Source organism: Notolepis coatsorum, assembly GCF_963971535.1.
Source record: "Notolepis coatsorum genome assembly, chromosome: 13".
In the NCBI taxonomy this organism is placed as follows: domain Eukaryota; kingdom Metazoa; phylum Chordata; class Actinopteri; order Aulopiformes; family Paralepididae; genus Notolepis; species Notolepis coatsorum.
Genome location: NC_140177.1, coordinates 32,676,445 through 32,694,587, shown reverse-complemented (window position 1 = coordinate 32,694,587; position 18,143 = coordinate 32,676,445). Strand labels below are relative to the sequence as shown.

At 47.2% G+C, this 18,143-nt stretch overlaps 1 protein-coding gene across 1 annotated transcript in view; it reads left to right on the top strand.

Annotated features, from left to right (window-relative positions):
• The window catches only part of LOC311239320 (H-2 class II histocompatibility antigen, A-U alpha chain-like), a gene marked incomplete at both ends in the record, with an annotated part of 37,443 nt that extends 20,751 nt beyond the window's left edge, over positions 1–16,692 (top strand). The window contains 2 exons of the mRNA XM_084327626.1: positions 15,468–15,749; positions 16,544–16,692. Coding sequence (XP_084183752.1) covers positions 15,468–15,749; positions 16,544–16,692 — 431 coding nt within the window. The remainder of the gene's footprint in view (positions 1–15,467; positions 15,750–16,543) is intronic.
• Positions 16,693–18,143: the final 1,451 nt, after the last annotated feature.

The window sequence follows — 18,143 nt, the reverse complement described above, 5'->3', positions numbered from 1 at the left end:
TGGCCACTGACCCCACGTGACCCTACGCTATTACGCCCCCCTTATCGCCGCCAGTTATCTGACACTCTACAGCTCGCAGAACAGCTGTTTCCGTATTTATAATATTGAAAACGCTGCGCTGTGAAGCACCTCTGTATTAAATGTCGACTCATCAATCAATCAATCAATAACAACATTAACAAGACTCTCGTTGTGTCTATTCTGCTAACGCTAACGTTACCTCTCATTGTGTCTATTCTACAAGCTTTAACGTTACCTAGGCTCTCGTGTCTATCTGCTAACGTTAACGTTAGCATTAGCATTAGGCTAATGCCAAGCTGTAACGTTACCAGTCTTGCGTCTATCTGCTAACGTTAGCATTAGGTAATAACCGGTTTAAAATGGATGGTGATTACCTCACGTTGTGTCTATTCTACTAGCATTAACATTACTAGTACAGTAAGAGATTGATTTGGTAGTAGATAAGATACCCAACGTTAGTTACAGTTGGTTGCATAAATTCTGCACTTGTATGCTTGCTTGTCTCTCTACCTCTGTGTGTATGTGTGAGCCTCAATACACATCAATGAGAGATAGTAGTTGAAGAGTTTATCGCCGGCCACTAGAGGGCAGCGTCTTACCAGCATCCAACCCCGGACATGCCTTGATCTGCGCTGTTATTGCTGAGCGGCCAATGTCTGCAACATTTTGTCCGGCCAACCACAATCACCACGCACATGCATATTTTAATCCATGGTTCATAACGTGCGTGTGTCATCTTAAGATGATGTCACACAAGGTACAGGGCTGCAGGGGGCCTGAGAATCACACGCAGGTAGTGGCAGGAAGCAAATAGCCTTCTTGTTACTACTAGGCTAGCCGAGGAGCTAGTATCTGTTTCACCTAACACTATTGCTCCATGATCATAGCCATTTATCTCTAAAGCTAACCACTATTTGTAAAAGCCACAACCACATTACCATATTTGTAAATATACTAATGTAAATCATTGTGTCGTTGTACATATTGTGTATATTATAACGTTAGTAGCTAAGTTAGCTAGCTTGCTAGCCAGCATTCTCGAAACTCCTAACATGTCCCGATTTAAAATGGTTCTCTCCTCTTTGTATACCTTTGTCCTCACAAACAAAGTATTCTACCAGGGAATTTATGGACACGACAGTAGTAGTAGTTATAAGGTGTTTGAGCTTGTAACGATAACGTTAGTTAGCTATCGTGGTAGCCCATTTCGGGAGCATGTCTATTATCCCCGGGTCCTAGGTTCCACGGGTTCTATGTTCCCCGCTTTGATTGATTGATTGATTGAAAATTTTAGACCACCAGCCCTGATTCCAAACTCTAACCTTAACCAGTTCGAAAGAGGGCCTAAGCTTAACCGTTCGAAACAAGGCGGACATTAATAATTAATAAAATAATAAAGATTTATAAAATTTTAAATCTATTAATCAATCAAAGCGGGGAACAGAGAACCCGGGGAACATAGGACCCGGGGAACATAGGGATGATCCCCCCGTTTCGTGACAGAGTGCATCAGTCATGAAAGGGGCTACTATCGTGCTATCAACATGCCGTGACGTGTAGCTTGCTAGCCGGCATGATGCGTGCAGTGCTTTGCCCCACAGGTCTGAGAAGAGGACCTGCACATTTTACTCGTTCCCGAAACTCTTTTACATGCCCCGATTTAAAATGGTTCACGACAGTAGACATAATGCTAACGTTAGCGGGGTAACGTTAGCCAGAGCCATATAGCCAGCTTGGTACTATGACCCGTGACGGGGATAAGGCATAAGGCGACAGCCTAACAGACCAATAGCGCTGCTGTACTGAACAACAGGCTGCCTAGTGGTACATGTACTTCTTTTTTTACGACATTAAAACCTTGTTTCAACCAAAATGCAGTTCTGTTTCATTATGGCTTCGCTCAGCACCAGTTGCACTGTACTTCACTTCGTGCACGAGCACTGAATAAAAAATTCCACCATGTACCTTTACATCCCAACATTCGTCTGGCCACACCCCCATCCGCTTACCTTCATAAGCAGGTGTGTGGTCACCTACTCGCCTCCTTCTTCACTTTCACCACAAGGAAGTGCCTTCGGTCAGATCCCCACTTGACGAGGTTGTTAGTAGAAGAAAGTTGGAAAACAAAAGAAGATACGTTGACATCATATCTTTATTTTCTCTCTCACTATTTTCGAGAAAATACGGCGATATTGTCTTCGTTACTGGCGGCCTTTTCGTATTAGGAGCTCACGCCGCTGACATGCTCCCCAGCTACAGTCCTCCTTGCTGCGGCTGGATGGGGTTGCCCTCCGGCCACACAGCTGGACTGTGGGAAGCACCGACTGTTGTGAGAAGCGGTTGTTTCCAGGTTGGGTACTTACTGTTTTGCTTGCGAGCTCTGGTTGTTGTTGATGCTGTGGGGGTTAGACAATTTACGAAACGCCGACTCCAGATTGGGGTCCTCTGCTCGGCTTAAACGGCGGTCGGAGGATCTTGGTCTGACGCCCATGATGGTCAATCTAGTGGGCCGCGACCAGGTCCTGGTGTACCCAGGATTCTCGAGCGGATGCTTCTCTGTCCCGTGCAGACCCCATCTTTCATATACAAATAAAAGTATACCCTAACGAGGAAATGTGGGCATAGGATCTTCTTTATCGGGAGTTCCATGCTCAAAGTCGGCTGCAGCCCGAAATGGGAACTGTGCTGGCCCCGCTATATGTCTGGATCACCGTTGAAAACTGTGTTCTGACATTCCTTTTCTTTTCCCTCTTAGGGGAGGGACTTGGACAGCGGCCTGTCTGAAGTGTGGCTTGTTATGTCGTTGTGTACAGTTCAGGTGATAGCTGCTTAGCTTGCGTGCTAGTTGTGGACTACTGTGTTAGCCAGTCATCTGTTAGCTGCAACGCTAGCCCGCTGTGTTACCAGGCTAGTAAACGTTAGCTTGTTGCTATCAGTCGGATAGCTGCTTAGCTGGCGTGCTAGTTGTGGCCTACTGTGTTAGCCAGTCAGCTGTTAGCTGCGGCGTTAGCTCGCTGTGTTTACCAGGCTAGTAAACGTTAGCTTGTGCTATCAGTCGAACGGCTGTTAGCTTAATGCTACACTGTTGAACGTTTTCTATGACTATAACATGCCTTAAACACTTTGACTACGACGTCATCTTTGACAGAGGATGTTAGTCGAACCTACACCGGAGCCCTGCCAGCGAGGACTGCATCAACATGGAGAAACGTAGCGGCTGGGTGGCGCAGCGACGCTACCCTCGTCGCCGACACAAGAGATGCTGTGTTCATCTTCGGTGTCCCGTTAGCCAGATTGCAGTTTGCTTGGCCTGCGCTCAGGGTAGGAAGGTCCCGACCGGACTTTAAACACTTCTTCTTTCCTTCCCTTCTAAATGTTTTGTAATAACGATGTTTTCCAAAACGTGTGTTCCTGCAATACATTGAGGATACGACGCGTGTTGTGTGTGAATTGTCTTGTCACTGGTATAGCTTCTCTCTCCATAGAAATCTGGTTATTGTTTACATGTGTAAAAATGATCTGGTTAGTTGTGATGAGAACATGTGTGTTCATGTATCGTGAACTCACAACTAAGGGGGTTAATTAACCTATAAAGCTATGCTTAGTGACATGTGATTGAGGAATGAATTCTTTTCTCAGCCTGTAATGACAATGAACAGTGTGTTCACATATTAACAGGGTTACCTGTTCAACTTGGCCGTATCAAGGGTAAGGAAGGAGGGGTGATCCCCCTGGTTTCCCTGGGGCTTCCCCACCCTCCTCTCAGACATGTTGTTTACAATATATTGTGTCACTGTGTTTGTGGGGATACGATGTAACCCTTAGCTTAATTGCTGGGGTTGTGCTTTCCGCTTGAGAAACTATATTTTCCTAAAGAAAAGATTGTTTGGTCACTTATCATGTGTGCTTAGCAAGGCCTGTGGCCAATACATAATCGAGGATTCTGTATTCTCTTGTTATGAAAAACGGCGTTCCTCTGTAGCAAGAGTGTACTTTTGCCATTTTTTGTTGTGATGAAGGGTTGTGTGTGTCTTGTGATCTAGAACTGGGTTAGGTTTGGCCACAGAAGCACATGTGTAAGTCTGGTACCGGGGCTCTTAAAGGGGCCCTCTCTATTCTGTGTTTTTTCCTTAGTAAAAATCAGATAGCAGGTTAGCACATGAGCTATGTGAAGCTGTTAGACACTTCATGTAGCAGACTATGACTGTGTCATGCTCTTTTTTGTCATTACATCGTATCATGGGTGTGAGGGTGAACTGGTAATCCTTTCCTCCCCTTTTCTGATTGGTCAGGGGTTAAAACCTCCTGTCCTTCAAGGTTCCTGTCACATTGCTGTTCGGCACGTTACAGGGTAAGAGGGGGGGGGGGGGTTTCCTGGTCCCACGCCCTGGAAGATTGGGCGTGTGCAGCGCAGAAATTCCCCCGCCATAGAGTACGTCACTGTGCGCGTCTCTGTTGGTAAGACTTCCGTGAGTTGTTCAGGTCCATGTTATGGATCTGTTTCAGGGAGTTGTCAGAGCTCCTCCTCACGAAGCTCCTCCTCAGGCCTTCTGTGAGTTCGGACTCTCCTTCCCTGTGAGGGAGCCTCCTCAGAGTTCAGAGCCTCCTACTCAGATTGTCAAGGTGAGTAGAACTTCAAAAAGGAGTTCTGCTCTATTGTGTGTGTATTCGATTCAATTCGATTATTGAGTGTGTATTGGTTCAGTGCCTCCTCCTCGGAGAGCCCTAACCCAAATATTACATAGCTCAATGTTGCAATATATTCTTTTCAATCTATACAGCTCGCGTGGGAAGTCTCTGGGGATTTCCGTCTCCTCCCTATGGCGAGGGTGGTGGGATGTAAAAATGTAAAAAAAAATTACCCTCAGCTGCGTCACGTGGGATTCATGTCAGTCTGTGTTTCTTTCTTTTTTGGATAAAAAGAGGAAGGTACATGAAGCACGACGGCTCCGTGTCGTTCTCCCAGGCGACTTGGAGGAACAATGTTTGGTGTCTTGCTAGACTATCCATTGATGTGTTTGGGTCTCGACGCATACATAGTGCTGGCTCGGTGTGTTTCTGTTAAAGAATCACGCAGGGGCTAAGTGCGCCTTGGTTGCTTGTTAAAACAGCGTTTTTATAGGGCAACTGGGATGGAGTTTTGTCTCTTCCGAGCGCCAGTTTACTAGGTTGTCTCGATGAATTCTCGTTCATATCTGGGGGATGTTAACGGAATAGATCAGAACATAGGTAGAGGGGTCTCACGCCCTTGGGGTGGGCCACTGAGCATGGTCCAAATGGGGACCGTCTGGGTGGCGCCCTCTTTTCATGTTTTAGATCGACACGCATACCTACCCCCTCTTCTGGAGTGGGCATGTCGGCGTGGTTAGGACACGGGACTGGTCTGGTCGCGCTGGTCCAGGTCAGTTAACCCGTTGTCCGCCGGGGATGCAGATCTGCTGTTCTGGTACCCTGAGGGACTTGTGCTTTTTTCGGGGGGAAAAATGCAGGGTCGGTCCGGGTGTCACAGGGTTAGGCGTTATGGAGACCCTTTGTTGGGTACATGTTGTACTCTGCACTATCGTAATGGCTTACGGCCATACCAACCTGTACACGCCCGATCTCGTCCGATCTCGGTAGCTAAGCAGGTTCGGTCCTGGTTAGTACTTGGTTGGGAGACGGCCTGGGAATACCAAGTGCGGTGTGCTTAGGGCTGGTTCTCCATTCTTTTCGCTCCTCTCTCACGCGTGGCGAAGAGGGGGCTGTTGGGGTGGTCTTGGACCTCCTCTGGTAACCCTGTGCTTCCCGTGCCGCCGGGCCCGGTCCGAAGTAAAGTTGGGATAACCCTTTTTTTGAAAACTGAAACGCTTGTACTGCGGTATAGCCGGTGTATAGCAGGTGTGTTTTGGAGTTTTTTCTTGAGGGGTTATAGGAACAACCACCGTCTGTACCGAGAGGGTGGTTGATTCCCTGGTGTGTTGGAGCAGAGTCAACTCCCGGGTTACCCGGTTGAGTGTGCCCCTGCACGTTCATGACGTCTGCCAATCATGTCAGCCTTCTCTGCCTCGACCCCTCTGGGTGTTTTTTTTTTAATGGAGGCTTTGTCATGGTGATCAACAACGCCAGCATACGCCCCTTCCGCCGGGGGGGCTGTTTTCAGCTGACTCCTTTGGCGCCTGTCTCGTCCGCAGTGCTCCAGGCTCAGGTTACAGCCTGCTGCCTGGTTTCCCCGGTGCGCTGCCTGCTTCCGTTGGTTAACCTTTTTGAGTGCTTACGGCCATGCTGACTTCCTGTTCTGCAGGGTCAGTGTGCCAGGCGGTGTGCTATTGGGGTGAAAGGGCCCGCTCTTGGAGGGGCCTTATCCGAATACGCTGGCGATGTGGGGGGCGGTGTCACTAAGTGACCACCTGGTGGGGTCTTGATGCCTGGCATCATTGACCTCTCCGGGGCCCCTTTTTTCCAGGGGATCCAGTCCCTTCAGTGGGTCTGGGTCTTCCTTCGCGCTCCGCTGCTACGGCCTTGCCACGGGGTTGGGTTTGCTCTTGACCCCGTGATTTTGGGGGCAGTAACGAGGTTTGTTCCTTCCGTTCATTCCCGGGTGGCATGCGGGTTGTGCGTGTGTGTAGTCGTGGGGTCAAGCCACGGTCTGCTCACCCTGTGCGTTGAGTTGCTTGAGTTCCTTTTCGCACGGTCGGATCCGTCTCCCTCCCGTAAGCCTCCAATAGGGGGGGTATCCTCCATTAGGGAGGGTCGGGGGGCTCGGTCCTCCCCGGTCTGATGGTTGTGGGGGGCCTCAGCGGGGTACATTTGTCGGGCTATGGCTCCCGCTCAGCTCCTGTTGTGCAACTGGTGCTGAGCGAAGCCATAACGAAACAGAACGTAAGGTTATGTATATAACCAAGTTCTGTGAGTTATGGTGCGCTCAGCACCAGGACGCCGCTGCGGCCCTTGATCTCGCCTTATGGTGAAAGTTTGGGAAGGAGGGGAGTAGGTGACCACACACCTGCTTATGAAGGTAAGCGGATGGGGGTGTGGCCAGACGAATGTTGGGATGTAAAGGTACATGGTGGAATTTTTTATTCAGTGCTCGTGCACGAAGTGAAGTACAGTGCAACTGGTGCTGAGCGCACCATAACTCACAGAACTTGGTTATATACATAACCTTACGTTGTAGCTGGTCCATCAAAGTCTCTCCGATGATTAAACCCATTTGCGTCTTGTAAGGCGTCCATTTGGATCAAGGAAATGGCTTTCTGCACTCGTCAAACTCCATTGTAGTGTATGAGAGGTAGGGGAAAGTTACCTTCAGTGACGTCAGCGTCTGATAAGCTTTTTGATTGGCTCCATATATGTTATTTGTGCATGGACATTTTTAACCCTCTGAGTGGAATTTCCGGCGTCAAATGGAAAAAAATGTATAATGAAATTAGATACCAATGATGTAAACTACCCATAATTGAAGAGTAGGGTTTAACCTGCAAGTGGGCCTTTAAGGTGCCTTGAGTTTGCTCGGAACAGGGTAAATCAGCATTTTGCTATGATGCCCTTCTAGCTCATGGAATGAACTCCAACAGTCATTGAGGCTTGAGATTAAAACCTTTGTCAATCAAGTTGTACGTGTTGTAATTGATTGCTATCCTTACTTGTCTAATTGTTCTGATTGTATGCTGTGTGATTTTATATGCCTTTTTTTGGCTTAACTCTGTTTTGCTTAACTCTGTATAAATTGACGTGACTGTGAAAAAGGGAAACCTCAGTTGCCTTTCGAGTCTAAATAAAGGTTTGAAATTTAATTAAATATGAATAATTATGTAGATACAGTATATTAATCACTATGTAGATATAGTATATTAATAACTATATAGATACTGTGACGACCCCCACTTTATCTGCAAATGGGGAGTCTGCTGACTCAGAGAGCATGGTGGAGTGGGTTGGTCGTTAGAGCATGAACATTTGTATTTCACAGGAGAGAAACTGTATTCAAAGAAAGCTATTAAAATTGTATTTGAATCTAAATATACTTTTTTTGTGTTGATTTTACATTAATTCCATGATTTTACTCAAGTAAATATCTGTTACAAGCTTCGGTCTTAATTAGAAAAATGCTATTTTTAATCTAGATTAATCTAGATTAATTACAGAAAATTGTGAGATTAATTAGTTAATTTATTTTAATTTATTGACAGCACTACTATGTAGATATATGAATAACTATGTAGATATATGAATAACTATAGATATATTAATAACTATGTAAATACAGTATATTCATAACTGCATATATATGTTACGATTGGAACGCTTTGATGGCATGATGTGGTGTGTGGAACCCAGTTTGCAGCAGACAACGGAGAGATACTTAACAGGAAGCAGGAGACGGCGTAGTGACGATAATAAGGCTTTACTCAAAACAGAAAACAAGGAACACGACTGACAACAACGGTAACATTAAACAATGAACCAGCAAGTGTATGCTGGCCCAGAACACTTAAATACAGACACCAATCAGAGACGGAGGGTAATTACTAACAGGACACAGGTGTGACAGACAGAACTAACAGAACACAGAGAACACAGGGGAAAACAATAACAATGACAACAACCAATAAAAAACAATAACAATAACAACAACCAATAAAAAATCGCGAATTAACAACAATGATGCATGTAGTTACTGTGTGTTGTTGTAGCCACCGGTTAATTCGCGATTTTTTTATTGGTTTGTCATGACAAACCAATTACATAATCCAACATATGTGTAAAGAAACAACATATTCCAGTTATACGCCGTATTCGCTATCGCGTCCCGCTCTGAGCCTTATGAGATATACCTATCTCCTATGATACCTATTGTATCTCCCACGAACAAAAAACTACATGCACCCCACCTGTATGGGGCTCCGCCCCCATGGTGGCACCGCCCATATAGCAGTGACTCTGGTCACCACACATCCTTCCTCTATTTTCGTCCCAGCGTACTTGGATGCGCGCACCGTACGATAACTAGTAGGATGAAAAGATTAAAGAAGATTCGTAATGTTGAGGGCTTACCGGAGGATTGTGTTTCCCTGGATTCTCCGGAGCTTGTTTCGACGACGCAGACCTATGCTGGTGGTTCCTCGGCTGACGCCGACGGACCGAGGGGCAGCGTACAAGGTTTGGCTAACGGGTCGGCTTGTACAAAGGTGAGGTCTGTGTCAGTAGGCATCGATGTCGGTGTTGGTCGTGCTGTGGAGTATGTTTCAGCACCGGGGCCGGGGCGGCTTGGCAATCGTTCCACTGTCGTGGGCGATGTCTTGGCGATCCTGGAACATGCTGTTAACGCTAATGCTACTACTGTTTTTTCTGCTAACACTGATGTTGACGCTGGAATGTCTAGTAATCCCCGCCGCGGGTTTCCGCTTTTCCCTCCTCTTGCCAGCTTCATTGATGAAGGTCAGTCGGTGGTGGATGTGGGGGGGTTTGCTGAGCTTTATTTACCTTTTTTACGGGTGAAGGGGCTGACAACGGGGTGCAGGCCGGGGGTACCTTGGCTGAGCAGCCAGGTGGCTTTTTTCCTGTGCCCAGGCGGGGATGAACGGCGTTCCGCCCGGCCGATGCTTGATAACATATCGGCTCGGAGGGTGGCAGTATGGACGAATGAGTGGTATACTGCTGCAGGATGGCATTTAGCGGCGGCCAGTGTTGTGGCTCAGCTGGCTACTTTCCTATCCAAGATGGCGTCGGGTTGTGGGTCTTTGGGTCAGACCGACATTGTAAACGTGATTCATGTTTGTGGTGTTATAGAGATCTTGACTCAGTCGCAAGCTATAACTGCGGGGAGGATTCGGATGCTATCAACTTTAGTTGTTAGGCATGCTTAGTTGGAGCAGTCTCCTCTTGGGGAAGAGGATAGGTTTTCTCTCCTCATGACTCCTTTTTCCACAGATAGTCTTTTTGGGCGTTCTGTGGAGGCGCAGGCGGTTATTGATCGGGGTCCTACACCGCCTCACGCTGTGCAGCCAGAGGTGGGAGCACGGTCTCGTCAACGACTGTGGCAAGATCCTCGACAGGCGGCCATGTTTCCCCCGCCAGTGGTGCCCTGGTTGGAGTGTCAACAGGGTATCGCGAGGCCGACAGCCTTGGCGGCCGAGGGATCGGCCATTTTGGGTGATTTCGGGTTTGGTATACCAACCCGTCGTCATTTTGCCGCGAGCAGCCCGCTCCCCGTTCGGTCCGCTTTCTGTTACCCTCAGAAGCGGGGCTCTGAGCGTTCTCCTTTGGCTGCGGGCCGCGAACCTTTTTTGAAGCGTATGCGGCCCCATTCTTCGCTTCTCATGGGGGCAGGGGCTGACACCCAGTTGATGGCTGAGCCTGGGTCTGTCCGTGAGAATGTTCCGTCATCGCGTGGTTCCTACACCGCAGGTTGTGGGTGGGTGGAACCTGGTGTTACAGCTGCCACTAGCTCCAGTGGTCAGCAGGGGGATTCGGTGCCTCTTCTGTTGAATGCTCAGCAGGGGTTACCCCGGCTTCGCCCTCGCCAGGCGGGGTGTCGCGCTGTTGTCTCCCACTCCCGTCAAACCGGCAGTGGTCTGCAAAGAAGAGGCGAGCGTGATTTGAGTGGTAGCAAGACCTATACTGGATCTGTCTGCGTTCAATCGGTTGAATGTAACGAGACCATTCAGGATGTTGACCGTCCAACTCCTTCTGCTTGCTGTCAGGAGGGGGGACTGGTTCACCTCCATAGACCTGAAGGATGCGTATTTTCACGTTCCTATTTTTCCTCCTCACAGGAGGTTCCTACGGTTCCTGTTTCAGGGCGTAGCGTACGAGTACCACAGAATGCCGTTCGGGTATTCTCTGGCTCCCCGCACATTCACCAAGTGCGTGGCGACTGCGCTGGAGCTTTTACGTCGTCGGGGGATACGAGTTCTATTCTATCTCCTCAGTCGTTCGGAGGAGGTTGCCAGGTCTCATACCAGGCTGGTGGTGGAATTCCTCACCAGCCTGGGTTTTGCTGTGAATTGGAAGAAGAGTACCCCTCTTCCCAGTCAACAGGTGGAGTACATGGGCTTGACCTTGAGGTCGAGGCCCATGCTTGCGACCCTCTCGGAGCAGCGTCGGTGGGTTCTCCGTCACGCACTCGGGGTTTCCGTCTGGGAGGGACGGTTACGGCGCTGCAGGTGATGCGTCTGCTGGGCCTTATGTCGGCTGCTCACGTGGTGGTTCCTCTTGGCCTCCTCTTTATGAGGAGGATACAGAGGTGGTTTATCTCTTTGAGACTGGATCCAGTGAGGGACAAGAGGAAACGGTTGACGGTTCCTTTGTCGATATGGGGGGACCTCACCCATTGGAGGAGGCTAGGTATCCTCTCCGTTGGGGTCCCCATGGGCGGCAGGAGCTCACACGTCACGGTCTTCACCGACGCCTCTCTCACGGGTTGGGGAGGGGTGCTTCGGTCTCATGCAGTGGGGGGCAGATGGACAGGTCATGCTGGCCAGGTTACCCTGCATATCAATGTGTTGGAGTTGAAGGCGGTTCTTCTGGTCCTTCAACGGCTCCACCACCTTGTGGTGGGCAGGCACGTTTTGATCAGGACGGACAATGTGACGGCGGCGGCGTATATCAACAGGCAGGGTGGGACTCGTTCCGCCCGCCTGCTCCGGGCGGCGCGCAAACTGCTGCTATGGGCATCCCGCAGGCTGCGCAGTCTGAGGGCGCTCCACGTTCCTGGTACGGAGAATGTGGGGGCGGATGTAATGTCTCGGGGCGGTCTTCGTCACGACGAGTGGGAACTCCGCTCCGACATAGTCAGGCAGATTTGGGATCGGTTTGGGGAGGCCTCGGTAGATCTGTTTGCGTGCCGACGTTCTCACAAGTGCCCCTTGTGGTTCTCGCTCAGTCGAGCAGATCATCCCCCCTTGGGGGTGGATGCCTTCTCGACGTTTCCGTGGCCGCCCGGCCTTCTGTACGCCTTCCCTCCTGTACAGCTGTTGAGTCAGCTGTTGGAGCGGATACGGAGGGAGCGCAGGACGGTGATCCTGGTCGCGCCGGACCGGGGCACGTCGGTGTGGTTCCCGGTCTTAATCCAGCTTCTGATCGCTCCCCCTTGGGTCATTCCGTGGTCGGAGACGGCCCTCTCTCAGCACAACGGGGTGTTTGTCCAACCTCCGGTGTTGGGTCAACCCCTGGTGGTGTGGCTGGTGGGGGGGTGAGTCTGGAGGGGATGGAGTCCTCTGTGGTTGATACCATCCGGTGTGCGTATGCTCCCTCCACTGTCGCGGTTTACGCGGGCAGGTGGCGTGCGTTCAAAGAGTGGTGTAAGGGGGGGGGCTGGGACCCAGTCTCCTGTCCCCTGGATGCTGTTCTGAGTTATCTCCAGTCTCTTCTTGATGGGCTATCGGCTTCGACAGTGAGGGTATATGCGGCAGCTATATCCTCCTATCATGAGGGTTTTGAGGGGACTGTTTTGTTCAGCCACCCTCTTGTGAAGCGTTTCCTGCTTGGCGCTCGACGCGTTAAGCCGGTGCATCGCTCCTTGGCTCCGACTTGGGATCTTCAGTTGGTCCTCGGTCGGTTGTCCTTGGCTCCGTTTGAGCCGCTCGAGCAGGCGCCTTTGGGCCAGCTGTCCTTCAAGACCGCGTTCCTACTGGCTGTCACTTCCGCTAAACGCGTAGGTGAGCTCTGTGCTCTCTCGGTACGTCCAGAGTGCCTGTCTTTTCGGACCGATTGCGGTGCCACTCTGCGACCTAATCCTGCTTTCATGCCTAAGAATATCCGGAGTTCCTTCCGCTCCCGGGATATTGTGGTTCAGGCTTTTCGTCCTCCTCCTCACGCTAGTGAGTTGGATGCGGGCCTTCACCTGTCATGTCCAGTCCGTGCTTTGGGGTTTTACCTCAGCCGTACTCAGGGCTTCAGGGTTACCGATCAGCTTTTTGTCTGTTACGGTGGGGCTCATGCTGGTAAGGCACTGTCGAAGCGGCGCCTGTCCTATTGGTTGTGCGAGCGTATTACCCTCTGCTACACGTTGGCTGGGCAGGATCCCCCAGGGCGCACTCCACTCGTGGGGTGGCTGCCTCTGCCGCCCTCCTGGGTGGGGCCTCGGTGGAGGACATCTGTGCTGCGGCTTCGTGGTCCTCCCCGGGCCCCTTTGTTAGGTTTTACCTCATGGACATGACCGGGGGTTCTGTCTCCCAGGCGGTTCTGGGGTCTGTGGCCTTTCCTGCTTCCCTTCCTTTGGTTGGGTAGCAGGGGTGTATGGGTATGGGCCACAGTGTGTTGAGTCACACGTGGTTCCGCCTGTACGGTGTGTTCAAGGGGTTCTATTTCCCCTCTTGTTCGCATTTCAGGTGGAGTTGACTGCGCCCCCCCTTCGTTAGGGAGGATGGGGTGACAGGGCTCCCCGCACCCCTTGATGTGGGCTTACGGGTCCTCAGGGGGTACATTTGTCGGGCTTCGCGTCCGCTCTTCCCCATATCTCATAAGGCTCAGAGCGGGACGAGATAGCGAATACGGCGTATAACGTTAGGTTATGTAGATAACCTAGTTATACTAGTATTGGCTGAGCGTCCCGCTCTGCGCGGCCCTGAGTTCCCTCTTGAGGAATCTTTTCCTGGGACGGGTTTTTTGGCGAGGAAGGATGTGTGGTGACCAGAGTCACTGCTATATGGGCGGTGCCACCATGGGGGCGGAGCCCCATACAGTTGGGGTGCATGTAGTTTTTTGTTCGTGGGAGATACAATAGGTATCATAGGAGATAGGTATATCTCATAAGGCTCAGAGCGGGACGCTCAGCCAATACTAGTATAACTAGGTTATCTACATAACCTAACGTTAACGGTATATTTTTTTAATGATTCGTTACGGCGTAATCAATACTTCCATTTGTATAAATTGGGTTAAGCGGAGCGCAGTATTCCTGCCTGGCTGAGCTGGATGCATCTCGGCTGAGGAGCGCGTTGCGGCTCATGCGCATGCGTGGGCGTAAGCGATAACTGGCGGCGATAAGGGGGGCGTAATAGCGTAGGGTCACGTGGGCTTAGTGGCCAATCAGAGGAACCCGGAAACCCAACTGCGTTGTAGAAAGCATACACGCCACCGGTTGGCAATGTTGTAGTATGACGGGGTGTATGGAAGGGGAGTTGAGAAGGTCCGACACCTGGACCAGCCGAACCGGGAGGAGGGTTGCCGTCCGGTCCCGCAGGACCAGGGGAACCCTTACAATATATTAATAACTATGTAGATACAGTATATAAATAACTATGTAGATACAGTATATAAATAACTATGTAGATACAATGAATAACTATGTAGATACAATATATGAATAACTATAGATATATTAATAACTATGTAGATACAGTATATTCATAACTGCGGATATGGAACCAGTCTGCCCAGTGACCTGAAAATCGTAGTCAATGCTGTTAGATTCAAGTCCAGCCTGAAGACAAGGCTCAAAAAGGACTATAATTAACCTAGACACTCAGCAAAAAGGCACCCTTGCATGTTTATGAGTCTGTTATGTATATAAATGGTATATGTGATGTGTTGTGATGTCATGTCTGTATGATGCATGTCTAAGCATCTCATTCCCCTACCCCCCTACAAGGACCACAATGGAAATAAGCTCTGAGCTTTTTTGTGTTCACCCTTGGCAGTATCTCCTGACTGTGCTTTCTGTCACATGTTATTTTTATATTGTCAAATAAAGTAATTCATTCATTCATTCATTCATATATTAATAACTAGATACAGTATATGAATAACGATGTAGATACAGTATATTAATAACTATGTAGATACAATATATTAATAACTGTAGATATATTAATAACTATGTAGATACAATATATTAATAACTATGTAGATACAATATATTAATAACTATGTAGATATATGAATAACTAGGTATATTAATAACTATGTAGATGCAGTATATTATTATATGAATAACTATGGGTATATTAATAACGATGTATACAGTATATTAATAACTATAGATACAATATATGAATAACTATGTAGATTCAGTATATGAATAACGATGTAGATACAGTATATTAATAACTATGTAGATACAATATACTGTATGAATAACTGTAGATATATTAATAACTATGTAGATACAGTATATAAATAACTATGTAGATACAATATATGAATAACTATGTAGATACAATATATGAATAACTATGTAGATATATGAATAACTATGTAGATATATGAATAACTATGTAGATGCAGTATATTATTATATGAATATGTAGGTATATTAATAATGATGTATACAGTTAATTAATAACTATGTAGATACAATATATTAATAATATGTAGATACAATATATTAATAACTAGATACAATATATGAATAACTATGTAGATATATTAATAACTATGTAGATACAATATATTAATAACTATGTAGGCATATTAATAACTATGTAGATGCAGTATATTATTATATTAATAACTCCTCCCTCCAGATGCTCCTCAGAGCTCCATCTACCCCAGAGATGATGTGGAGTCGGGAAAGGAGAACTCTCTCATCTGTCTCGTGACCGATTTCCATCCTTCATCAGTCAGAATCAGGTGGACCAGGAACCATCTCAACGTGTCAGAGGGAGTGACTACCAGCGTTCCTTACATCAACCAGGACTTCACCTTCTACCGGTTCTCCAGCCTGAAGTTCACCCCAGAAGAAGGAGACATCTACACCTGCACTGTGGAGCACAGAGCCCTCAGCCAGCCTCTCACACGCATCTGGGGTGAGACCTCCTGTATTTAACAGACCTTTCAGGGTGTTACATATCAGTCCATCTTTGCTCATTACTATGTTCAACTTGAATCCCTTGGCATCATCAGTACCCCCATGGCCTGGTTTAAGTCCTACCTATCAGACATCATCAGTACCCGCATGGCCTGGTTTAAGTCCTACCTATCAGACATCATCAGTACCCCCATGGCCTGGTTTAAGTCCTACCTATCAGACATCATCAGTACCCCCCCATGGCCTGGTTTAAGTCCTACCTATCAGACATCATCAGTACCCACATGGCCTGGTTTAAGTCCTACCTATCAGACATCATCAGTACCCCCCCATGTCCTGGTTTAAGTCCTACCTATCAGACATCATCAGTACCCCCATGGCCTGGTTTAAGTCCTACCTATCAGACATCATCAGTACCCCCATGGCCTGGTTTAAGTGCTACCTATCAGACATCATCAGTACCCCCATGGCCTGGTTTAAGTGCTACCTATCAGACATCATCAGTACCCCCATGGCCTGGTTTAAGTCCTACCTATCAGACATCATCAGTACCCCCATGGCCTGGTTTAAGTGCTATCAGACAGGCATCATAGAATAGAGCTATCCTGCAGTTCCCCTTTTCATTCTATTCTGTATTTATATTTTACTCTCTGTTTACTACATTTATCTTACACTGTACAGGGTAACTATGGGTTTGGGAAAGGCATTTAAATATGTATTAGTGTTGTTATTATTATTAATAATAATAAAAATAAAATAATAAAGTGTGTGTGTGTGTGTGTTCCCCCCTAGATGTTGAGGTGAACCAGCCCAGTCTCGGTCCTGCTGTGTTCTGTGGAGTGGGTCTGACTCTGGGTCTGGTGGGCGTGGCTACTGGAACCTTCTTCCTCATCAAAGGGAAGCAGTGTAACCATGGAGACAGACAGAATGATCTCTTTTGAAGTATCCTGTTCTTCACCGCAACATGTAATTTGAGCCAGATCATCTTTTTCTACAATGTATGTCCTGTTCTCACCAACTTCCTTATGGACAACCTGGATGCAAACCAACTTCCTCAAACTCATCTGTGATACACTTGAAATGGGTCTCATTCTCGAACGAAGTTACGACAAAATATTTCGTCTTAGCCAGATTTCGGCCTATTTAAGACATATTAGCACTTGTCCTAATAAACTAACCTACACTGTAACACGCAACACTTGATGAACATTGTTACTCAGCTGATAGAGTTGTACCCTTCTTGCTGTCTTGTCGTACAGAACTTGTAAGTCGCTTTGGATAAAAGCGTCAGCTAAATGACTAAATGTAAATGTAAATGTAAATGTATTAGGGCTGGGAGTGGGAGTCTTCAAGTTTTCCTGAGATCTTATTTGAGAGCAGATCTAAGAGTGCCGAGGAGCACACTTAAATATGCTCTCAGCCCACGATCAAATCTCATGATTGATTGACTAATTTAAAATGTTATTATAACTTGACAGACTGTGTTCTCATAGTGATTCCTTCACGTCAACGCTACAGGCCTCCTTGGAATTAACTACTTAATCATAATTCAAATAAATATGACAATATTTGTACGATAAGAAATTACGAATTTGATGTCGGAAAAATAAATAATATGGATTCATCTGATCACAGGGCAGCTGGATTAACCATATCTGAACCAGCTATTTTGGACAAATAATTACTCAGATATTCAAACACAATTATGCAATTATTGTGAAATGATTGAAAATAATAATAATTTAATGCCTTCTGTGGAATTTGTATTTCTTATTTGTTACACATCTGTTTTAATGATTAATTATATACATTTGAAAGAATGCAGGTCAACATGCAATGTATCCCATTGATTGGTATACAATGGGAAAGACCTTTGTTTGATTGATTGATTGAAAACTTTATTAACAGATTGCAGAATGGGTACAGTACAGTACAGCTCAATTACATAAGGGGATGCAGACCAGAGAAAGAATTGCGTCTTGTTTACATCAGGGTCCCCCATTTTCAATTAATCATAACATATATGACACACATGACACAGATAGACAGTACTGCTACTATACATTTATGACATACCAGATTTGCAAATACAGTACTGTTTGTGATACAAAAAGAGTCCAGAAAAGAGAGTACATTTGACGTAGAAACTGTTGGAGGAGGTTGGGTAGGGATGGGTGGGGGATAGACTTACACTGTACAAGCAAAACTGTACATTGGAATATTGACAAAACCATACTTGGTCATTTACTGTACATTGGAGGGGGTTGAGCTCCTCAGACATTTTAATCCCAGTTACAATATCACAATAACGTGTGAGTGACAGTGATACAATTCAACAATCCACATATTCAGATTAGTCATAATTCATCCACAATCCACGCATGAAGACGCT